The following is a 19498-nucleotide window of genomic DNA, read 5'->3' as shown; positions in this document are numbered from 1 at the left end:
CATGAAGTCAGCTGTAGTTGAGCATTTCACCATAACTCAAGATGAAAAACATTTTGTGTGTCAGTGTATGACACAGGACCCAGATGAAGACAAATGCTGTGATGCCAGGATCAGCGCATACTCAGGCAGCGATAAAAATGCTCCTATGAGAGCTTCCAATTTAAAAAGACATTTATAGCATTTTCCAGGGTTGTGGAGGCGGAAGCAATTTTGGGTGGAGTCTGAGTCGAACAGTAGAAAAATAGAGTCAGAGTCGGAGTCGAAGGTTTGGCGTACCGACTCCACAACCCTGGTACCCAGCAATTCACAGGCTTGACATCCCCCAGGGGCCAGTGCAAAGACTAGGATGGTGAGGATAGGGTAATGTGGATTTGATCTTAAATACCTTTGTTCTGTCCAAACCAAATATGAGGGAGAGAAGCAATGGTGACAGTAGGGAATGCTTACAAGACAATTAGTGTTAGGCCATCTGGATTGTCTTCTGCCAGAGGCAGGATACTGGGCTCAGTTAGTCTGAACCAGAAAAGAGGCTCTTGTGTTCTTAATCACTTGTACATGATATGTGGTATTGAAAGCTATGGAAGTAATGATGTAATATCTTTGCTTATAGGCTGATGATGCCTGTACTGTTATATACCTCCTCAGAAGATTGCACAGTTTGCAGCTTAATTCTGACCATGTCAACTCAGAAGTAACTGTTATTCAGTTCAATGAGACTTATTCCTGATAATTATTTATGGCTGCTGTTCTATGCACAGCCATACTTGGAAGGAAAATTGTATTTGGAATCAGGATGTAAATGTGTATAAGAGACATGATTCTGGAGTTGTTTAAAACAGTGCAGCATAGGTCTAGTAGAATTAAATGGTAGGATGCTAAGGCAGTGGAGTGGACTATACCCATTTAGACTGTATGTGAGGGACACCAGTTTTGAATACTCCCTCCAAACCCCCTCCTGCAAGTAACAATCTAGCAACAGAGATTCTAGGTCAAACCTTGCCTGTTGTGTGGTTTTCAATTTCCAGGAAGTTTGAAGCAGGAGAGAATTTATAAAATGGCATTCCTCCACCTGTAGTCTGCATTCTACCCTATCACCTCAGGATTCCAGCCCCTCATTCTGTTGCATGTATAGACCAGGCTAAAGACATCAAGTTATTAAATTAAATTTATACAGCATGGGGTTGCATAGTTGTGAGTTTGGAATGAGCTCCCTAACACAAAGCCAAGATCAGTTAATTCCATACTGATGGCAATAAAAATCATTACACTGTTGAAGCCTTACACGCCATTGCGTATCTTGGCAGTGCCACGTATTTGTGTTAGTTTACAAGGATTTGTGGTGTGGCTGGTTAGTTCTCTTTAGTCTCACCCATATCTATTTTTTTCCATTTGAAGAGTTTACAAAGCAATTAAAGTAAGGATTCCTATGATTTTTTGTAAGCACAAAATCGTCTGTTTTATGCTTTAGAACAGGGTCAGCCTGGAATTTGTGAAGAGATAGGGAGAACCTTTAATCTGTAAGCCAATGAGTACAATTTATCCTCCATTGGTTATTAGAAGTAGATAAAAACTGATGGCTGCTTTGGGTGGGGCACAGCAGGTGTTTATTTTGTGGTAGCCTCTGTCTGTAAAAATTGTGGGAGATAATCATATTACTCAGTGGACAGAGTTGGGGACTTGAAGATAAAGAGAAATCCCACTGCAGTCATGAACTGACCGGTTCAGATGTAATGCTAAATCAAACCATGGTTTATCATGCAAACTCATGGGCTTTCACAGAGGAGAACATGGCCCCTGTGTTCCATTCCCCCAGTTGTTTTGTTGCTGTGTTGTGCTAAGCTGTGTTGTGGCTTAGCATCAGAACCTGGGCTCCTGGCTTCTCTCCTTCAAAAGCAAGCTGTAACCAAGGTTTGTCCTATAGTTTAAAGCTTGTGGTTTGCCTGGGAGAGTGAAAGCATCTGCCCAGGTTCAGACAACATACTAATCCAAACTGTAGCTCAGGGCAGCAGCACTAGGAGGAAGGGTGGATATAATTTAATAAATAAATAATAACTGAGGAGGAGCAAAACAGCTGTGATCTCCTCTGCAGGAGCCTGCATGTTTGCTCACTTACACTGAGCCATGGTTTGGCTTAGCATTACATGTGAATGAGGAGAATATATCTCTGCCTCAAGGTAAGCCAGACATTACAGAAGAGACACAGATTTGCTGCCAATCTGTGTCTCCCCCACTTTCTTCCTCGTAATGTGTCATGTTGTTTGTGTGCGCAGCCCCAGTGCCCTCAGCTCATGATGAAGAAGAGCAACAGGCAGCACAGTAATGTCCGTTTGGTATTATGAGGGAGAGATATAGAATGGAAAAACCTCCATGTTTCCTGTACAATCTAGTTCTGCCCTCAGTTTTCCATCTGTAAAATGGGAATGGAAAAGACCCATCTGATGGGAGGAGAGGACAAATAAGATACAGTGTGTAAAACACACGGCCACTAAAATTGCCAACTGCATTATTAATCATTGTTAACATTAAATTATAAAGCTTACTTTATGTATTTCGAGTAGCTCTCCTGGGGGGTGACACACTGTAAACAGCCTTGTGTGCCTTAGTGGAAGGGTGATGTATAATCAGTAATAATAATACTCATGGAAGCACAGGTTGAGGAGTGGTAGGCAGGTACAGGGTGTAAAACAATGCTGGACCACTTTCTTGGTAAGTGTACCATAAGACAAGTTCAAAGAGTGAGATAGTGTTACTCTAGTGGTATTCTACAGTACATATCACAGGTCTACAAAAGCTAATTTGTGTTCTGCCAATTAGGATATGTATTTCCCCTTGCCATTTATTATTGCAATAACCCTGTGAGGACAGTTAGACTGAGAGGCAGTGGCTGGACCCATAATGAGTTCAGTCACCAAGCAGAGATCTGGGTCTACCACATTCACACCATATATTTACTGTATTCCATTTTAAACAGTCACAGCTTCCCCCAAAGAATCCTGGGAAGTGTAGTTTGTGAAGGATGCTGGGAGTTGTTAGGAGACGCCCTATTCCCCTCACAGAGCTACAGTTGCTGGGGTGTTTTAACAGTCGCACCCTGTTCCCAGAGAACATATGTATGGTGTGAATAGTGTTCCAGTCTCCTTAATCTACCCTACCCCATTCTCTGTCTACCACACAGGGGTGAGCTGATGGTCTACTGATTTATTTTTTTTAAAGGGCGTACTCAGGATTACTTAACACTGATTAGGAATGACTTACCTGTTAAGTGATCCTGAATGTGCACTTTTGCTTAAGTGTATAAAAAGTGCCCTGCAGGATCAAATCAAAGTCCATTTAGTCCAGCATTGTTTGTGTTTTGTTTATTGTATTTATTTATTTATTATTTACATGTATACACTGCCCTGCATCTCATAAGGTGGTACAATCATGTGATAAATCCACAAAACAATTAACTTAAACATAATTTAAATAACATATTAAGCCAATAAAACAGTTCAGCAGAAGTGGCAAAATAACCATGCTCACTCCCTGGCCTCCTCAAAATATCTGTGTGAAAAGATAAGTGGATTTAGCCATTGGCAAGTGTTGGGGACTCCAGCAAAGGTTTATTCTGGACAATTAAACCAGTAGGTGAGTCTGGGAGACAATCATCCTACTTCAGTCTGCAGTGAAAAGCCAGCATGCTCCTAACTGCAGCAATATGGTTCTAGCTGGAGATTGTCCTTGGGAAAGAGAAGAGGAATTTCTGCAAGTAAGCAAGATGGTTACCTTAGCCATCAAACAGCAACCTTTTAAAGTTTCTATAATTAGTAACTCATCAGTACAATTACTTTTATTTATTTCAGGTTTTATGGCTATGTGAACAATCATTGACCTATTCACTTTCACAGGTGCCTTTGACATGCCTGCATTTGGTTTTGGGGGCCACTAGAGATATTAAGGCTGTCCCTAAACTGCAGGTTTTGGCTGTTTAGAACACCTGTGGGGCCTGTTTCTGGGTCACAGGAAATTTGTGAGACACCACGTTGTCAGCAGGGGGTAGACGACACGACACTTGGAACTAGAGATGATTCATTTCTGGGCTGAAGTTCAAATTGATAGATGGGCCTTCCCTAAAATGCAACTTTCTGTTGATGGATACCTGCCTCAGGACCAAGCAATATTATTATGGAAAATGCACTGGAACAGTTATTGCATAATACTAAGTGACAACGTGCAATCATGCAGATACTCACAGTAAAAATTGTGGCTGCTTTGCTCTTCCCCCAGCCTTCCTGCTGCTGCGCTACCCAGAGTTAAGCCATGGTTTGGCTTAGTGTTATATACAAAGTGGGCTTCATGGTTTGTTTCCCCCAGACAAATCGCCAGCAATAAGCGAAGAACAAACCTTGGCTACAACTTCTTGTTTGTCTTAAGTGAGACAAATCGCAAGCCCTGGTGTATGCTTGAATTTCTACTTTCTTAGGCATGGGTGGACAAGAGGTGAGCTGGGCCTGAACCTCTGGGTCTATGTTGTGGAAATGCTTAATGGTTGCCAGAATGAGGCTGAGGGGCTTGATGAAATGTTCCTGTTGCAGATCCATCACCTATTTGAGGCTTTCCTTTCTTGCTGTTTTTCGTGGTTGTGGGCCAGGGACGTGGAATGAGGCAGAGTCAAGGCCAGTAAGTGTTGGCATTGCTGCTTCTATAAATGTATCCCAGGAGGACTGACTTGACAATCTTCTATCAGCCTGGCCTCAGAGTTTGAAAACTTTTGCCCATATGCTAGTAAATTCAATTCTGTTTTTTAAAAAAGATTTGTTTTTTCTAAAACGAGACACTGAGCCAGGCTTCTTTCTTTTTTTTACTACTAATCCATTGACAGTAGAATGAGAAGAGTATGTTTGCTTTTGAAGACAAATGGCATTTGACAACAAGGCTTCCTGAAATAGGTCAATTGGTATTTGTGCCAATTTGTGATCTCTGCCCATGGCAAAAGCTGTTGGTTAGAATTGCCAGAGTAGAAGATCTTAAGGCTCCTTCTTCTAAGGGCCTCAAGGGGAAGGAGGTGAAGCTCAGGATGAGGAGACAGAGGAAGTGAAGAGGAGGGCTATTTCCGGGGTGGGGGGTGAGCATCCTCTACTTTCTCCCTCATCCTGATGTTAAAGCTGCCTTTCCCTAGCATGTTCTTCCAACCGCAGTGGCCTGGTTCACTTGACACGCTAAGCCAAACCTTGGCTTCGCTGGGCATGACGTGGCAGCAGAAAGGACTAGGGAGGAGCAAAGTGACTGCAAACTCCTCTCTGGAAGCCCCCACACTTGTGCATCTCATGTGAACCAAGCCAACATCTGTCATGTAAGAGAGAATAACTGGGAAGCACAATAAATACATCTTGAAAATTGAAGATGGAAAGGGTCGAATTTGCACTTGAGATCAACAGGGATTGGGAAACATTTTGGCCCTCCAGATGTTTTCGTGTTTTTATTTGCCACCCTGGGTTCCAACTCTCATCATCCCTGACCATTGGTCATACTGGCAGGGGCTGATGGGAGTCCGAGTTCAGAAAACATCTGGAAAGACACAGGTTCCCCATTCCTGAAAAAGGAGAGACTTGAAACCTTTCTTTAAAAACAAAAACAAAAAAAAGAGCATCACCAGGTTCTGCCTTCCAAGCCTTGGGAAACTTGACATTCCTACTTCTGGTGCTCCCTTTCCTGTGCAAGCAACGTGCAATTTTTGCTTTTGGGAGGAAAAACCTGGTGTGGCCCCATGTAACAGTACATCTGCTCTCTCACTCCCAGGCTCTAGGCATGGACTAGCCGCTGGAGGTGTGCTGCTTGTCTGTGATGTCAGAGTTTGTTTTTGTTTTTCCGATTCAGTTCACTTGGCTTTTGGGGCAAATGATTTTAATTGCTCCAGGAAGAGTGCAACACTGTATAATAAAATCCTGGTTTATAGTAATTTATATGATGGTGCCAAAGAGTTTGTCTGGTGAGGTGCCAGGAAGCTGAACAAGGAGTCAGTCGATGCTTTCGAGTATGCAGAAAACGTCTTCTGTGCATATGTGGAAATTCATCTGCACTATATACCTAAAGCAGTATTATACCACTTTTAACAGTTATGCTTCCCCAAAGAATCCTGGGAATGGTAGCTTATTAAGGGTGCTGAGAGTTCTTAGGAGACCCCTATTACCTTCATAGACTACCATTCCCAGAGTTCCCTAGGTACAGGGATTGATTGTTAAACCATTCTGCTTTAAATGTACAGTATAGCACAGATGGAGCCTAAAGATGGAACATCTCAGTGGTTAGTGTCAGGTTTACTACAAATTGCAGAGCTGCTAACTCTGCTGTTGATTTGGGGCCCAAATGTTTTTAAACATAGACACAAACCCCATCCCTCCTACCTCAATAGGTTATTTTACACCTTGAAAGGCAGGGTATAAATTAAATTAATAATGAGTTACAATAAATCAATATATTTTTTCCTAAAATGTATCCCAGTTACAATTTCCACATGAAGAATGTTAGGGCCAGACTACATGTGGCACTAAATGCATCATCACAAAATACATTAATGCTTTCTTTTTAAAAAAAGCATATGTGGGGGATTTTCATCAGGACCAGAGCATTGGGAGAGAAGAAGTTTAACCTTCTCTTCAGGCTATCATCCCATCAAAAATCACCTCCCACGCCTACTATTAATTAACCTTAAATCGGGTGCCAAACTCTAGACATCCTGACAGCTTTCTGGAGGAATTGCTTCCCTTCTTGACACAAATGGACTCAATAAAAATATTCTGTAAAAGGCCTCTAAAGTTTAGCTCCATAGTTCTTTAATAAGATGCACAGAGCAATCCTAGTTATGTCAGGGGTGGAGGTATGCTTATTGTTTGGTATTTACGCTCTACTGTTTTGTGATTTTATTGTGTTTTATCCTATGTTGTGCACCACCCTGAGAGCCTTCGGGCTGTGGGCGGTATATAAATCGAATAAAAAATAAATAAATAAATAAATAAATATGCTGCACCAGCAGAACAGCTGCCATATTTTATATCTGCTCAGCCCGGGAAAGGAGGGGAAAACACCCCACCTACAACATCTGTGGAAACACTTCCAGAACCCCCACAGAAAGGGGGATAGCGATCTCATGATGATGGAGGCATGTCCCCGGCAGACCTCCATGCATCACAACGCAATACACAAAATAATTCTAGAACATCTCCAATCCATTGGGGTGCTGCTGAGGTCATGATGATCTCCCTCCTGACAATCCCCAGGCATTCTTCCAGGCAGGAATTCAAGCCCCCTTACATGGCTTGCAACCACTGTTTTGGAGCACTGTACACACACAAGAAAAGCAGGAGAGCCCATGCAACACAACGCACCATAGAGCCCCCTGGCATGAGGCCTATATATGGCACACATTCCTTCTGGGGCAAGGTTTCAAGACACATCCAGGGAGGGAAAGACTTTTGCCAAGCAACCAAAAAGATGCCTAAAAATGGGAGCCACAGACACACGCTGACAGCATCAATTTCCAGCCACAGAGCGCATGGAGTTGGGAAGCAGGAGATGGGAGTTCAAGCTGTACTAGAGAGAATGGGTGGTGGAGGAACATGCCTCTACTCACGTTCTGCATGCCTGGGCAAAAGAGGGGGAGCTCCTGGGACTCAAACCTATACTGCAAGCTCCACAGAGCAGCTCCCTAACCACTTAGCCACAGCACCAGACAGATGCATCATGGGAGATATCTCTTCCCACCTTCCATCACCCAGTCACAGATGCTGGGAGCACAGGGGCTTCAGGAGGAGCTTTAGCCGGGTGGAACGGCTTGTGGTTCAACAGCAGAGAGCAACCCCCCAAGACACCAAGTAGGAAGGGCCCCTCTAGGTGCAGCTGAGCCATTCCTGAGGAGTGCTGCATAGGCCAATAGCCTGGCTTCTGCATGGGCTGACCAGCCCTTTGGATCCACACCTGCCCTTGGCAAACATGCAATGAATAGGGCATACATCATGGGTTACACGTACTTAGAGCTCACAAGGAGGAGCTTTGGAGATGGGAACTATGAAGCAAGGGCATGTTGCACATATCACAAAACAGCCTAGTGACAGCATTAATTCTTAATACTTTTAAAAGTCTTCTTTTGTTTTGCTCCCCTTCCCTTCATAAAGCCAAACAGAGAGACCATAACTCCACACTTAGTGCTTTATACCCCTCCTGCCCTATGAGCCAAATGATAGTGCTAAAAGTGGAGCATATAATGCCAACAGTTACTTGCTTCCAAATAATATATGGTAGCAAAGATAACAGATATGATCTGTGATGCATAATTTGTTGTCCATAATTTTGTTCTATATGATTAAGTATCGGAGCAGTCCTATACTCAAAATTTGCCAGCTTTGTATCTGTAGGATTAGACAGAAGCTCTTCTATCCTGGCAGAACTCAAGATATACCAGTGGAGCTGCCCACAGATGCTAGCAGAACTGTCCAGATGCACTGGCAAAACTGAGTGGAGTCATGGGAGAAACGGGCATGGCATAAGGGAGAAGCGCACTTCCATCCTTCAGGCCACAGCTACAGTACTATTGACAGCAGAACACCAGCCCTGGGCCTGGATCAAAGAATTCCTTTCTCATTGACTTCAGTGAGAAGCAGAGGGAATCACAGATAGTCAGTCCCACACCAACAACTGCTGTGCCATGGCATAACATAAAATATGGGGTAACTCAACAGCCAGTTACTGTATACACGAGCACCAGTATATAAAGCTCACACAGGGAGACCACAACTCCGTGCTTAGCCCTTTATACTCCTTCTGTCCTACTCTGAGCCACAGTAATCATATCTTTGAATAATTTCCACAATATCTGATAAAGCACACACGATCTAAGAATGTGTTCAGTTGAAAAAGATCTAGGTGAGAAAGCACACAGATTAGATTATATAAACCCCTACGTAGGTTGTTTGTTTTCCTTTCTGGAGTTTATCCTTCATGGTTTGGTTTTGTCTGTTTCCTAGTGGTCCTAGTAATCCCAGTGATTTCCCCAATATTTAAAATAATAATATTTATTATTAGTGCTACACCCCAAAACAAGGTGTGGTACAACACATAAAAAATAGACCCTGCCCAGTGGGTTTTCAGTCTATTTATTCAACAAAGCAGGAAGTACCTAAATGCAAACTGAAATAGTAAATACTTCTGCAATTAGGCCAGTTATCTGTTTAAATGTTTATACTCCCCCCAAAATGAATAAATCATAAAGCCAAACAAATTTAGATTAATTTAGAACAAATATTACAGGAACTGAGGATATATTTCCAAGAACAGAGATTTTGTGGGGGGGAGGGGTTAAAGCAAGGATAGATAGATATAATGAACAATGAGCAAATTCATTCCTTTATAAAAAGAGGGTGCAGCTTTCCTAGACAAACATTAACAAGATAAGGTTATTAACAAAAACGAGCAACTTCTCTTCTATTTTAGACAGACATTCCCTAAATGGAGGGTTTCTGGATAAAACAAAAAGCCATTATTCTTGTTTATCCCAAAATGGGGGTAGTATGGTTGACTTATATCTTTGTTTCATATAACATCATTTCTAAGATTAAATCCTTGTGTCTAGAGGACCAGGGTGCTGCACAGCAAAAAAACAAGCAGCTTCTTATTTTATATCCTGTGCAAGATGCTCATATTGGGGAAAGATGTATTAGATGGACAACATCTGTGGCAGATGAAATAAGACACATTCTAAGGAACTAGTCAGTGATGGATTTAAGAGGTGTCTCTGTTTGTATCAGGTGGTATTAGGAAATTTGAGGCCCCTGTCAGAAAATGGAGCCCTATCTTCAGTCGTAGTTTGATGTAGAATGCTATCTTATATGATAAATATTATTACTTGAAAATGGCTTGCATTCAAAAGGAAGTGCTTTGTTCAGGGCCATAACACATTCGGGAAAAAGTCTAAGGGAGATGAGACCAGCTCTATCTAGTCATTAAGAGGCCATGTTATCCATGTTTGGTGTGTGTATACTTCATTCATTTATTATCTAGATTGACTGTTAACTATTAACAGTCAGGGCTTTTCCGATGCGGGAAGCAGGACCCCTAGGAGTAGAACCTTGTTTTATTTGCCTTTTTTTCTGTTGCTTGTTGTAAAACTTTAACACTATGTAAATAAAATGTTTTGGTTTTTGTTAAAAAGAAGGTGGATCCCTCTTTTTGTTTTTGTAGTGGGATGAAGCTCCAATTACTTTTGGTTACAAGAAAAGTGGGCTTCCTCCAACCCCCTCCGCAGTCTTTCTACGGGGTTAAAGTTCTCCATCTTGTTGACTATCCTTGACCCTCTTCTGCTAAGATTCCCCATCTAGTTGGAGCCAGTTACTTGGTATCCTTGTGGAACTGGACAGAATGGGTGGTAGAATTCCTCCAAGTTGCCTGAACTTGTAATGCCTTTTGTTCCCTGCATTTAGAATTAGAAAGCAGAGTCAGAGGAGTATTGTTCAATAGTAGAACAGTTTAATTGCACATTTATTGGTGATGTCTTTAGAATTAAAGGTTATCATGCTGCTATTCTTACCTAAGCAGCTACTAAATTATTACTCATGTCACAATGACTGACCACACAGCCAATGACAATGATTTCTGGTGTGTAACAATCCACTTTGGATGCAATTTGTGGTTTAGCTCCCATCTTTTTTATTTAACAAACTGGGCACTTGAAAGGAAAGCTCATGCCACAATAAATTTGCTAGCCTCTAATATGCTTCTTTGCTGTGTTGTGACAAATTACAGCTATAATTTGCATCTTTCTATTGTCCCTGTGCTGCCCCTATGTGGTTTGAGATAAACACTGCACAAGCTGATAGAATCTCTTCACTCAATTGTTGTGTTTTTTTTCTCCCCTCTGCAAGGTTCTGGATTTCAGCAAATAACCTAGGATCGTGCCTTCCCAATCATAGCTTTCCTTCCCTTCTTATTAGGAGAGCATCTTCTGTCAGCACAAATAAGTAATGTTGATCCTCACTGGAGCAAAATGTGAATAATTATTTTCTTTGTTTCTTCTTGCCTGCAGGATCTGGGAGTCTCCACTTCTCCTGGCTGCAAAGGAGAACAATGTCCAGGCCATTAGGAAATTTATTTCAGATGGTTCCTGTGATGTTTTCCAAAGAGGTACTTGTCCTTCTTCCCTACCAGTGAGAGCAGTGCATAAACCACTGATGGGAGAATTTTCTTGGACCAGCAAGAGCCACATTAAAAGAAATTAACAAAAGAGAACATACGTGTGAGAGGAACTGAACCTTCCCTTTTCTCTTGCCTGTCATCAGGGTGGCCAGTGTGGTGCTCTCTAGATGCCATTGGACTATGACTCCCATCAGCTTCATCCAGCATGACCAAAGACCAGGGATATTGGGAGCTGTAGTCCAACAACATCTAGAGGGCACCACATTGGCTACCCCAGCTTAGACACTTTCCTGCCTGCCCACCTCTATCAGAAGGGAACTGAGTTGGGAGAAGAGTGCCTGAAGCAATGGAGTGTAGGGAGTGAAGAGAAGGCTCAACTTCATCATCATTTCCAGCTGATAGGGCTGGCACTCCTGTCGAAACCCTGGCCAAACTGTGGAATACACAAATGACCTGGGCAGTTGACATTTTTTTATTTTATTTTATTTATTTTATTTAATTTATATACCGCCCTAAGCCCAAGGGCTCTCTGGGCGGTGTACATAGAATAAAGCAATCAGGAATATATAAATACAATAAAACAATAAAATCAAACCAACAAAGGTAAACAAAAATAATCAAACAGTAGCAAAATACAACAATACATATAATAATATGATTGCTTGTGTAGAGTTCGTACTGCTCCATGGTACACCCCAGAGCTGAGACCCATGAAACAATATAGGACACGGCTTGAGTGCAGGTGGAGATGAACTCCTGGTGGATGCAATTACACACTGGTTAGTGCCTATAGTAAGCTGTATTTAGGGGCAGTGAGGGCAGCAAAAAAAACAATATTTTGCTGCCACTATCAGATCATCAATCTGCCACCCAACGGGGCTCTTCAGAATTGTCCAGGGGCTATTACACGCTGGCCCCAAGGACATGGTAGAACCATCTGAGGCCTGCTGTAATGAATTTGCTAGACACTTCCAGGATAAAATCTTTAGCATCCGCCAGGACTTAGACTCCAGTGTTGTAGCAGGTGAATTGAGCGAGGTATCCAGAGCACAGCCTTGTACCGATTTCTTGGATAAGTTTCAGTTGGTACAGCTTGAGGACGTTGACAAGGTGCTTGGACAGGTTCGTGCAACCACTTCTGTGCTGGATCCTTGCCCTTCTTGGCTGATAAAAGTTAGCAGGGATGGAACAGCCGGCTGGGCCAGGGAGGTGATTAATGCCTCTCTGCGAGAGGAGGTGGTCCCTGGCTGCCTGAAAAAGGCGGTAGTGAGACCACTCCTGAAGAGACCCTCCCTGGACCCAGAAAAATTTAATAACTATAGGCTGGTGGCAAATGTTCCATTCCTGGGCAAGGTCCTTGAACGAGTAGTTGCAGGCCAGCTCCAGACACTCTTGGATGAGACCGATTGTCTGGATCCATTTCAGTCTGGTTTCAGGCCTGGTTTTGGCACGGAAACAGCCTTGGTCGCCCTGTATGATGACCTCTGTTGGGAGAGACAGGGGGAGTGTGACTCTGTTGACTCTTCTTGATCTCTCAGCGGCTTTGATACCATCGACCATGGCATCCTTCTGGGAAGACTGGGTGAGTTGGGAGTGGGAGGTACTGCATTGCAGTGGTTCCGCTCCTACTTGGCAGGTTGGCTCCAGAAGGTGCTGCTTGGGGAACATTGCTTGGCAGCCTGGACTCTCCAGTATGGGGTTCCACAGGGGTCAGTTCTGTCCCCCATGCTGTTCAACATCTACATGAAACCGCTGGGTGTGGTCAACTTGAGTTTTGGAGTGCGTTGCCATCAGTATGCTGGTGACACACAGCTCTATTTCTCCTTTTCATCTTCAGGTGAAGCTGTCAATGTACTGAACTGGTGTCTGGCTGTGACAATGGACTGGATGAGGGCTAATAAACTGAGGCTCAATCCAGACAAGACTGAGATGCTGTTAGTGGGTGTTCTTCTGACTGGATGGTGGATGTCCAACCTGTCCTGGATAGGGTTGCACTCCCCCTGGAGGACCAAGTTTGTAGCTTGGGGGTTCTCCTAGAACCATCTCTGTCACTTGAGGCTCAAGTAGCCTCGGTGGCACAGAGTGGCTTCTACGAACTTTGGTTGGTGGCCCAGCTATGCCCCATCTGGACAGGAATAACCTGGCTTCAGTTGTCCATGCTCTGGTAACCTCCAAGTTAGATTACTGCAATGTACTCTACGCGGGACTGCCTTTGAAGACAGTTCGGAAACTGCAGCTTGTGCAAAGTGCAGCAGCCAGATTGGTAAAAGGGACCAGACGGTTCGATCATATAAAACTGATTCTGACCCACTTGCATTGGCTGCCTATATGTTTCCGAGCTCGATTCAAAGTGCTGGTTTTAACCTATAAAGCCTTACATGGCTTGGGACCACAATACCTGATGGAACACCTCCCGATACGAATCCACCCGTACACTACACTCAACATTCAAGGCCCTCCTCCAGGTGCCTACTTGGAGGGAAGCTGGGAGAGTGGCAACAAGGGAGAGGGCCTTTTCAGTGGTGCCCCCCAAGTTATGGAATGATCTCCCTGAGAAGGTGCACCTGGTGCCAACACTGTTATCTTTTTGGCGCCAGGTCAAGACTTTCCTCTTCTCCCAGGCATTTTAGCATGTGTTTTTAAATTGTTTTTAATTTTTTAAATTGTGTTTTTAAATTGTTTTTTTTTTTTTTTAAATGTGTTTTTAAATTTTATATTTGTTTTTAATGTTTTTAATTGCTGTGAACCGCTCAGAGAGCTTCAGCTATGGGGCGGTATATAAATGTAATAAATAAATGCACTCAAACACTTTTTTTTATTATAAAAATTAGACCTTTTCATCCACCCACCACAGCTTTAAATATGAACAGGTCAGGCGTCTGAATACATAGTCACCTATCACGATGTCTAGCTTTAGCTTGGCCTTTAGTGTTGTGGCATCTACCCTTTGGAATTCCCTCTCCCTAAATATTAGGCAGGTACCATTTCAGTTGTCTTTTTGGTTCCTGTTTCAAGACCTTCCTCTTCCAACAAGCCTTATAAATATAAATCTTTTCCAGTCTGCATCTGTGTTGGAATTGTTTTCAAGATGTGCTTAGTGATTTGTCACTGGCTACTTGCTACCCTGGGCTCCTTGGAAGAATGGGAAGGATATAAATTTAATGGCAATGACAATAATAACAATAACAACAGCTTGGCCCTAAGTGCAGCTCATTCTTAGCTGACCTTTGTGTTTTCCTTATTCTGTGCAGGAGCTGTGGGGGAGACGGCCCTCCACATAGCTGCTCTCTATGATAACACAGAAGCTGCAGAGGTTCTCCTGGAGGTAGCTCCAGAACTCATCAATGAGAAAATGACATCAGATCTCTATGAAGGTAATTACTATCAAAATAAGAGGCTGAGCTAGTTTTTTTTTATTACATATTGGGACTTGCATAAAAAGGTTAATAATTACAGTATTTGCACGTGAGACAAAATGAATGCATGACAGTGAGTTGAAATTTCTCCTATTCTTCTAGTAGCTGATAAAAGGTTCTCAACAACCCTAAGTTGTGACATAATAGTATATTCAGGTCATTTTCACAGTTGTAATCTTCCAAAATTTCCCAATACTTGGCACAAATCATTCTAGACATATTGCACATAAACATATTTTTTTCTCACATGGGGCTAAAAGCAGCTCTGTGTGTGTGACTTTTGGATGTGGAAAAGTGGTGTCGAACAGAGACTTAAAGCTTCCCCCTCCTCGCCCAATGAAGATTGCAGCCTCTGCGGGTAATGGTGACCTTAGGTGAGCCTGAGGGTCAGATTAGACATAACCTTAGGTATTGAATGGAATCCTGTGGTTGGGAGAATAGTGTCCCATGGGGAGGGGTGAAGCCGCTCTCTGCTGACACCAGCATCGCTGCAGCTTACCTGGATGGCTCAGGGTGGGAGTGAAATCGAGGCTGTGCTGGTACACTGGTGGAGCCAATCTAGTGCTCCTGATGGAGTGTCTATGTAGCCTCACCACTCCCCAACCGCAGCCCCATTCAGGTAAGGCGCAGTAATGCCAGTGTCAGGAGGATAGCTCTGCCGTACCATATGGTCACTCTTGGATTGGAATTGTCTTCTTCTTTTAAACTGACAGCCGTGGGGGCTCCAGTCTGGATATGGATGAGAGGGGGCTTCAAGCACTCCCCCTGTATCATTCCTCAAAGCTCTTATTTGCCCCCAAAGGTGCACTTGCAGCAAATCACAGCTTTAGGGGATGGGATGGGATTTTCAGTGGGGGGAAAAGTGCTGGGGAAATTGTTTTAACCCCCTGGCACAGACTGAGGCTCACCGTGGCTGTGAGGCTAAAAAAAGATGATGAGAATTCCAATCACAAGATTAAGAGATGCCGCTAATCTAAAGGCAAGTTTGACTTTTGAGTCTTGGCTTTGATTGCAAACAAAGCCTTTGCTTGCAATATCTGCTGTTTATGTTTGTCACCAAGTTTTTCAGACTTTGTTAAAAAATAAAAAATTACCAGCTTAGATGCATGCTGCTATTAAGTCTGTTAGCATTTCACAGAGCAACATGCCCAAAACATGGGTCCTTGAGTGTTTAATCGAGGGTTTGTTCCTTTGTTTAATGTGAATTGCAGGTCAAACGGCTCTCCACATTGCAGCAATCAATCAAAATATAAATCTAGTGAAATGTCTGGTCAAGAAAGGGGCTCACATCTCCACTCCCCGAGCTACAGGACTCTTCTTCAGGCGCAGCTCCAAAAGCCTCTTCTACTTTGGTATGATTTGCAAATGTAACTCCAAAGGGCAGGATTGCTTCTGTAGTGCCACACAAAGTTTAGGGAGTGCTATCCGTGCTAGATACACCTCAACAGACAGTGGGATCCCTCATATTGTTGGTTCCAATATTTCCCACTGGAGAAGCCATGTTTCCATTAAATACAAATTGCCGTGCTAATTTGGTGCCTCTGTTCAAAACCAGCCAGTGCCGGTCAGTTCAAGTCAGTGTTTCTGTCCTAGTAATGTTGGGTCCAACTTTTTCTGCAGAGAAGCCGTATTTAATTGCCATTACTGTAATTCAACCTTGGCTTCATCTTAGTTCTGGTTTGCACATGAATGCCTATCCAAGGGCAGCTGGGGCTCCAGTTTGCTAATGGACCACCTGCGTGAGGGAGATGGTCACCCTTACTAGAGGGTGTCATGAGGCAGTGGTGGCAGAGGGGCTGCTTGCTCAGCATCATGAAGGCATCCTGTTGCTGAGTGGGTAGCTCCACCTGGTGAAAGCTGTGATATCAGCAGCCTTGCACAACGCAGGACAGCCCCTGTGCCTCCACTTTGCGGTGCCCTCCCCATCACCTATAAAGGCATTGGGTCCACCATCACCACCATGCAGCCACTCTCAGTAGCTGATCCTGGTAGTCTCCCGGTGAATCCCTGAATGAGCCACCATAGTGCTCTTAATGACTAGCAGTTGAGTATGTGAACCGGATCCATTGATAAGCATTGCGTTGGAAGTTCCATCTACGGTGTTAAGTCTGTGATGGCCCGTTTACACAGGCAAGTCATCAAATGATGAAAGAAATGCCCATGACACCAATTTCATTGGAAAGAACAGAACAACACTTTCCCAGACATACAAACCAATCTGTTGGGGAAATTCTCTTCCAGTCCTAATTCCAAATAGCATAATCATTTAGAATCTGAGCCTGAAAGAAAATACCCTCCATCCCATAATCCTCCTTTGGTGGGATAAAGTTGGGCTCCTTCACCACCACCACATGTCGAAGAAATCTTAATTGACAAATAATTGATTGACTAAATAATTTATAAAAAAGCATGTTGTTTTTAGGTGATGTGTGCATTTCTCACAGCAGATACCATCTTAGCAGAGGCATTCCCTGTGTGAAGAAAGGAGTGCCTCTTCTAAGAAACCAGCTACCACCCATAGTTTTTGTAAGTGCCTGTATGAAAAGCTAATATGAAAGTTGTTAAAACCTTTTGTCTGATAAATGAGGGGCACCTCATTAATTAATGAAACAATAATTGAGTAGTCTAACTTAGCATTTGCCAACCTGATGCCCTCCAGATGTTTTGGACTACAACTGCCATCATTCCCAGGCAGCATCTGGAGGGCATCAGGTTGCCAAAGTCTCGTTTAACCAATGAGTCACCTAAATGTTGCAGCTCTAATTACTAACCTTCAGAGAAAACTGTCCCCTGCCCTCCCCCTTCCTTGGGTCCTGTTTAATCCCGTTCTCTCCCTGGTATTCTTCCTCAGGGGAGCACATTTTATCCTTTGCGGCCTGCACCGGAAATGAGGAAATTGTTAGTCTATTGGTTGAAAATGGAGCTGATATCAGGGCACAAGATTCTCTAGGTAAGAGGCCTGCAGCCAGAAGAACTGTTAATTATTGATTTTTTTAGGGGCCTCATTTTAATAATATGGAGCAGGTATTTCTCTGGATTGTTTGTGGTAGAAGGCAGTGAGGTGCTATAATATGGTATAATTTTTGAGGAAGAAGACATCTGATTTAATATCATCTTGCTGCAATCCCACCCATTAGCAAGCAAATTGCATCTGTGCCCCCCCTGGTCTAATAAGGAGGGATACTAGTAGATTTTCACTCTAAAAACCACACACTTTTAACTGATTCCTCGATCAAGAAATTATATTTATGTACTTGAAAATTACCAACCCCTCAATCTAATAGTATCTCACAAAGGCAATTATATTGGGGGACTGGTAATTTTCAAATGTAGGTAAGTATAATTGCTTGATCAAGGAATCAGTTAAAAGTGTGATTTTAATAATAGCTCTTGTTATTAGACTAGGGATACTACAGGTGCAATTTAGCCAACTTATTGAACAAAGAGTTTTATTATAATTTAAATAAAGGCTTCCATTCATTTTTAGAAAGGCCATTTTTTATATTTTATTCTTTATTCCCTATAACATACTACAGCCAAAATAGTCCAAAAAATAACAAGGGTGACTCAATGCTCAACCTCACTATGTAAACAATGCCCTGTCAGTTTAAAATTGGATTAATCAAGTGAAACTTCTGTTGGTTAAAATCTATAGATTAAGCTTATCAGAGCATGCACCTTACTAACAGTCCGATACTAGCTCAGTAAGAATGATCAATCAAGCTGTTGTCTTTCAGTTCTGCGGTTTACTGAATGTGGTTCTGTTATACTGTTTCCTCTTCAGGTAACACTATTCTTCACATCCTGGTACTTCAGCCCAACAGGACATTTGCATGCCAGATGTACAGCCTGCTGCTCACCTATGACAAACAAGAGGGGAGTCTGGGACCTCTGGACTCGATTCCAAATCTTGAGGGCCTCACTCCATTCAAACTGGCTGGAATCGAGGGCAACACTGTGGTGAGCACACAACCCATTTGATAGTTATGGGAGAGACCTTGAAGGAAAAAAAGGGGTTTTATATATATATATATATATATATATATATATATATATGATGCTTTTTCTTCAGGAAACTCCCTATCAGTACCCCATCTGTGCACAGACCAGACTACGGGTGTGTCATCAGATGTGATGACAAGCTGTGTTGTATTGCTCTCTGCCCAAGTAGGCCTTGCTCTTGTAGCTCCTTGCTTCCTTTGTGTGTCAGGTATGGAAGTTTTAAGTTTCCATTCATGGTTTCAACAAAGTACAGTTGCCTGGTTCATCTGGTTTATAGAAAACTATAAATTGAAGCTTTACATTTCTCTCCTCAAGGAGGGGAGGGGGAGCACATAAACTCAGCGCTTGGGCCTGTTCATGTATGTAGCCAATCAGGATTTATCATTCAGTCTGAGCTGGGCCTAGATTAGCCTTAACCAATGTAATTACATCATGCTCTGGCACAGCAATGAACAAGGGAGAAATAGCTAGAGGGAATAATTTTGAATGTTCTTTCTGAACCTCATGCTGTTGGCCAAAAGGATACCTTTTAAAGCAAATGGAATTTCAAATTTGTGCACATTTAGAAAAATAGATTTGCAAAACCAATACATTCTGATGAATGGTGGAACCCCTCTCCTACCTCAGTCCAGTTTGCAAAACTGGATTAAGAAACTGGACTTTTGCAACAACAATTCAGAATCTGCTAGATCAGGGGTTCCCATACTGTGGTCCACGAGCTTCATTCAAGTAGTCCCTGGTGTATCTGTAAAAATACAATTAAAAATCATACAGCATCTAGCACAGTACGTTTACAATTGCTACAACAGTCAGAAAAATCATTGAGTGGTCCGCCAAGACCTTCAGTGGTTTTCAAGTGGCCTATGGAAAAGAAGTTTGGAGACTGTTGTCCTAGATTAATTATGAATAGGACTTTC

General features: G+C 42.8%; 1 protein-coding gene across 1 annotated transcript in view; it reads left to right on the top strand.

Annotated features, from left to right (window-relative positions):
• The window catches only part of LOC133389610 (transient receptor potential cation channel subfamily V member 5-like), a 47107-nt gene that overhangs the window by 5618 nt on the left and 21991 nt on the right, over positions 1-19498 (top strand). The window contains exons 2-6 of the mRNA XM_061637587.1: positions 11054-11151; positions 14415-14537; positions 15791-15931; positions 17431-17529; positions 18364-18539. Of these exons, the coding sequence (XP_061493571.1) occupies positions 11054-11151; positions 14415-14537; positions 15791-15931; positions 17431-17529; positions 18364-18539 (637 nt within the window). The remainder of the gene's footprint in view (positions 1-11053; positions 11152-14414; positions 14538-15790; positions 15932-17430; positions 17530-18363; positions 18540-19498) is intronic.

Source organism: Rhineura floridana, chromosome 1 (genome assembly GCF_030035675.1).
Source record: "Rhineura floridana isolate rRhiFlo1 chromosome 1, rRhiFlo1.hap2, whole genome shotgun sequence".
NCBI classification, from domain to species: Eukaryota; Metazoa; Chordata; class Lepidosauria; order Squamata; family Rhineuridae; genus Rhineura; species Rhineura floridana.
Note: the sequence above shows the minus strand (reverse complement) of the source record. Positions and strands in the feature narration are given on the sequence as shown.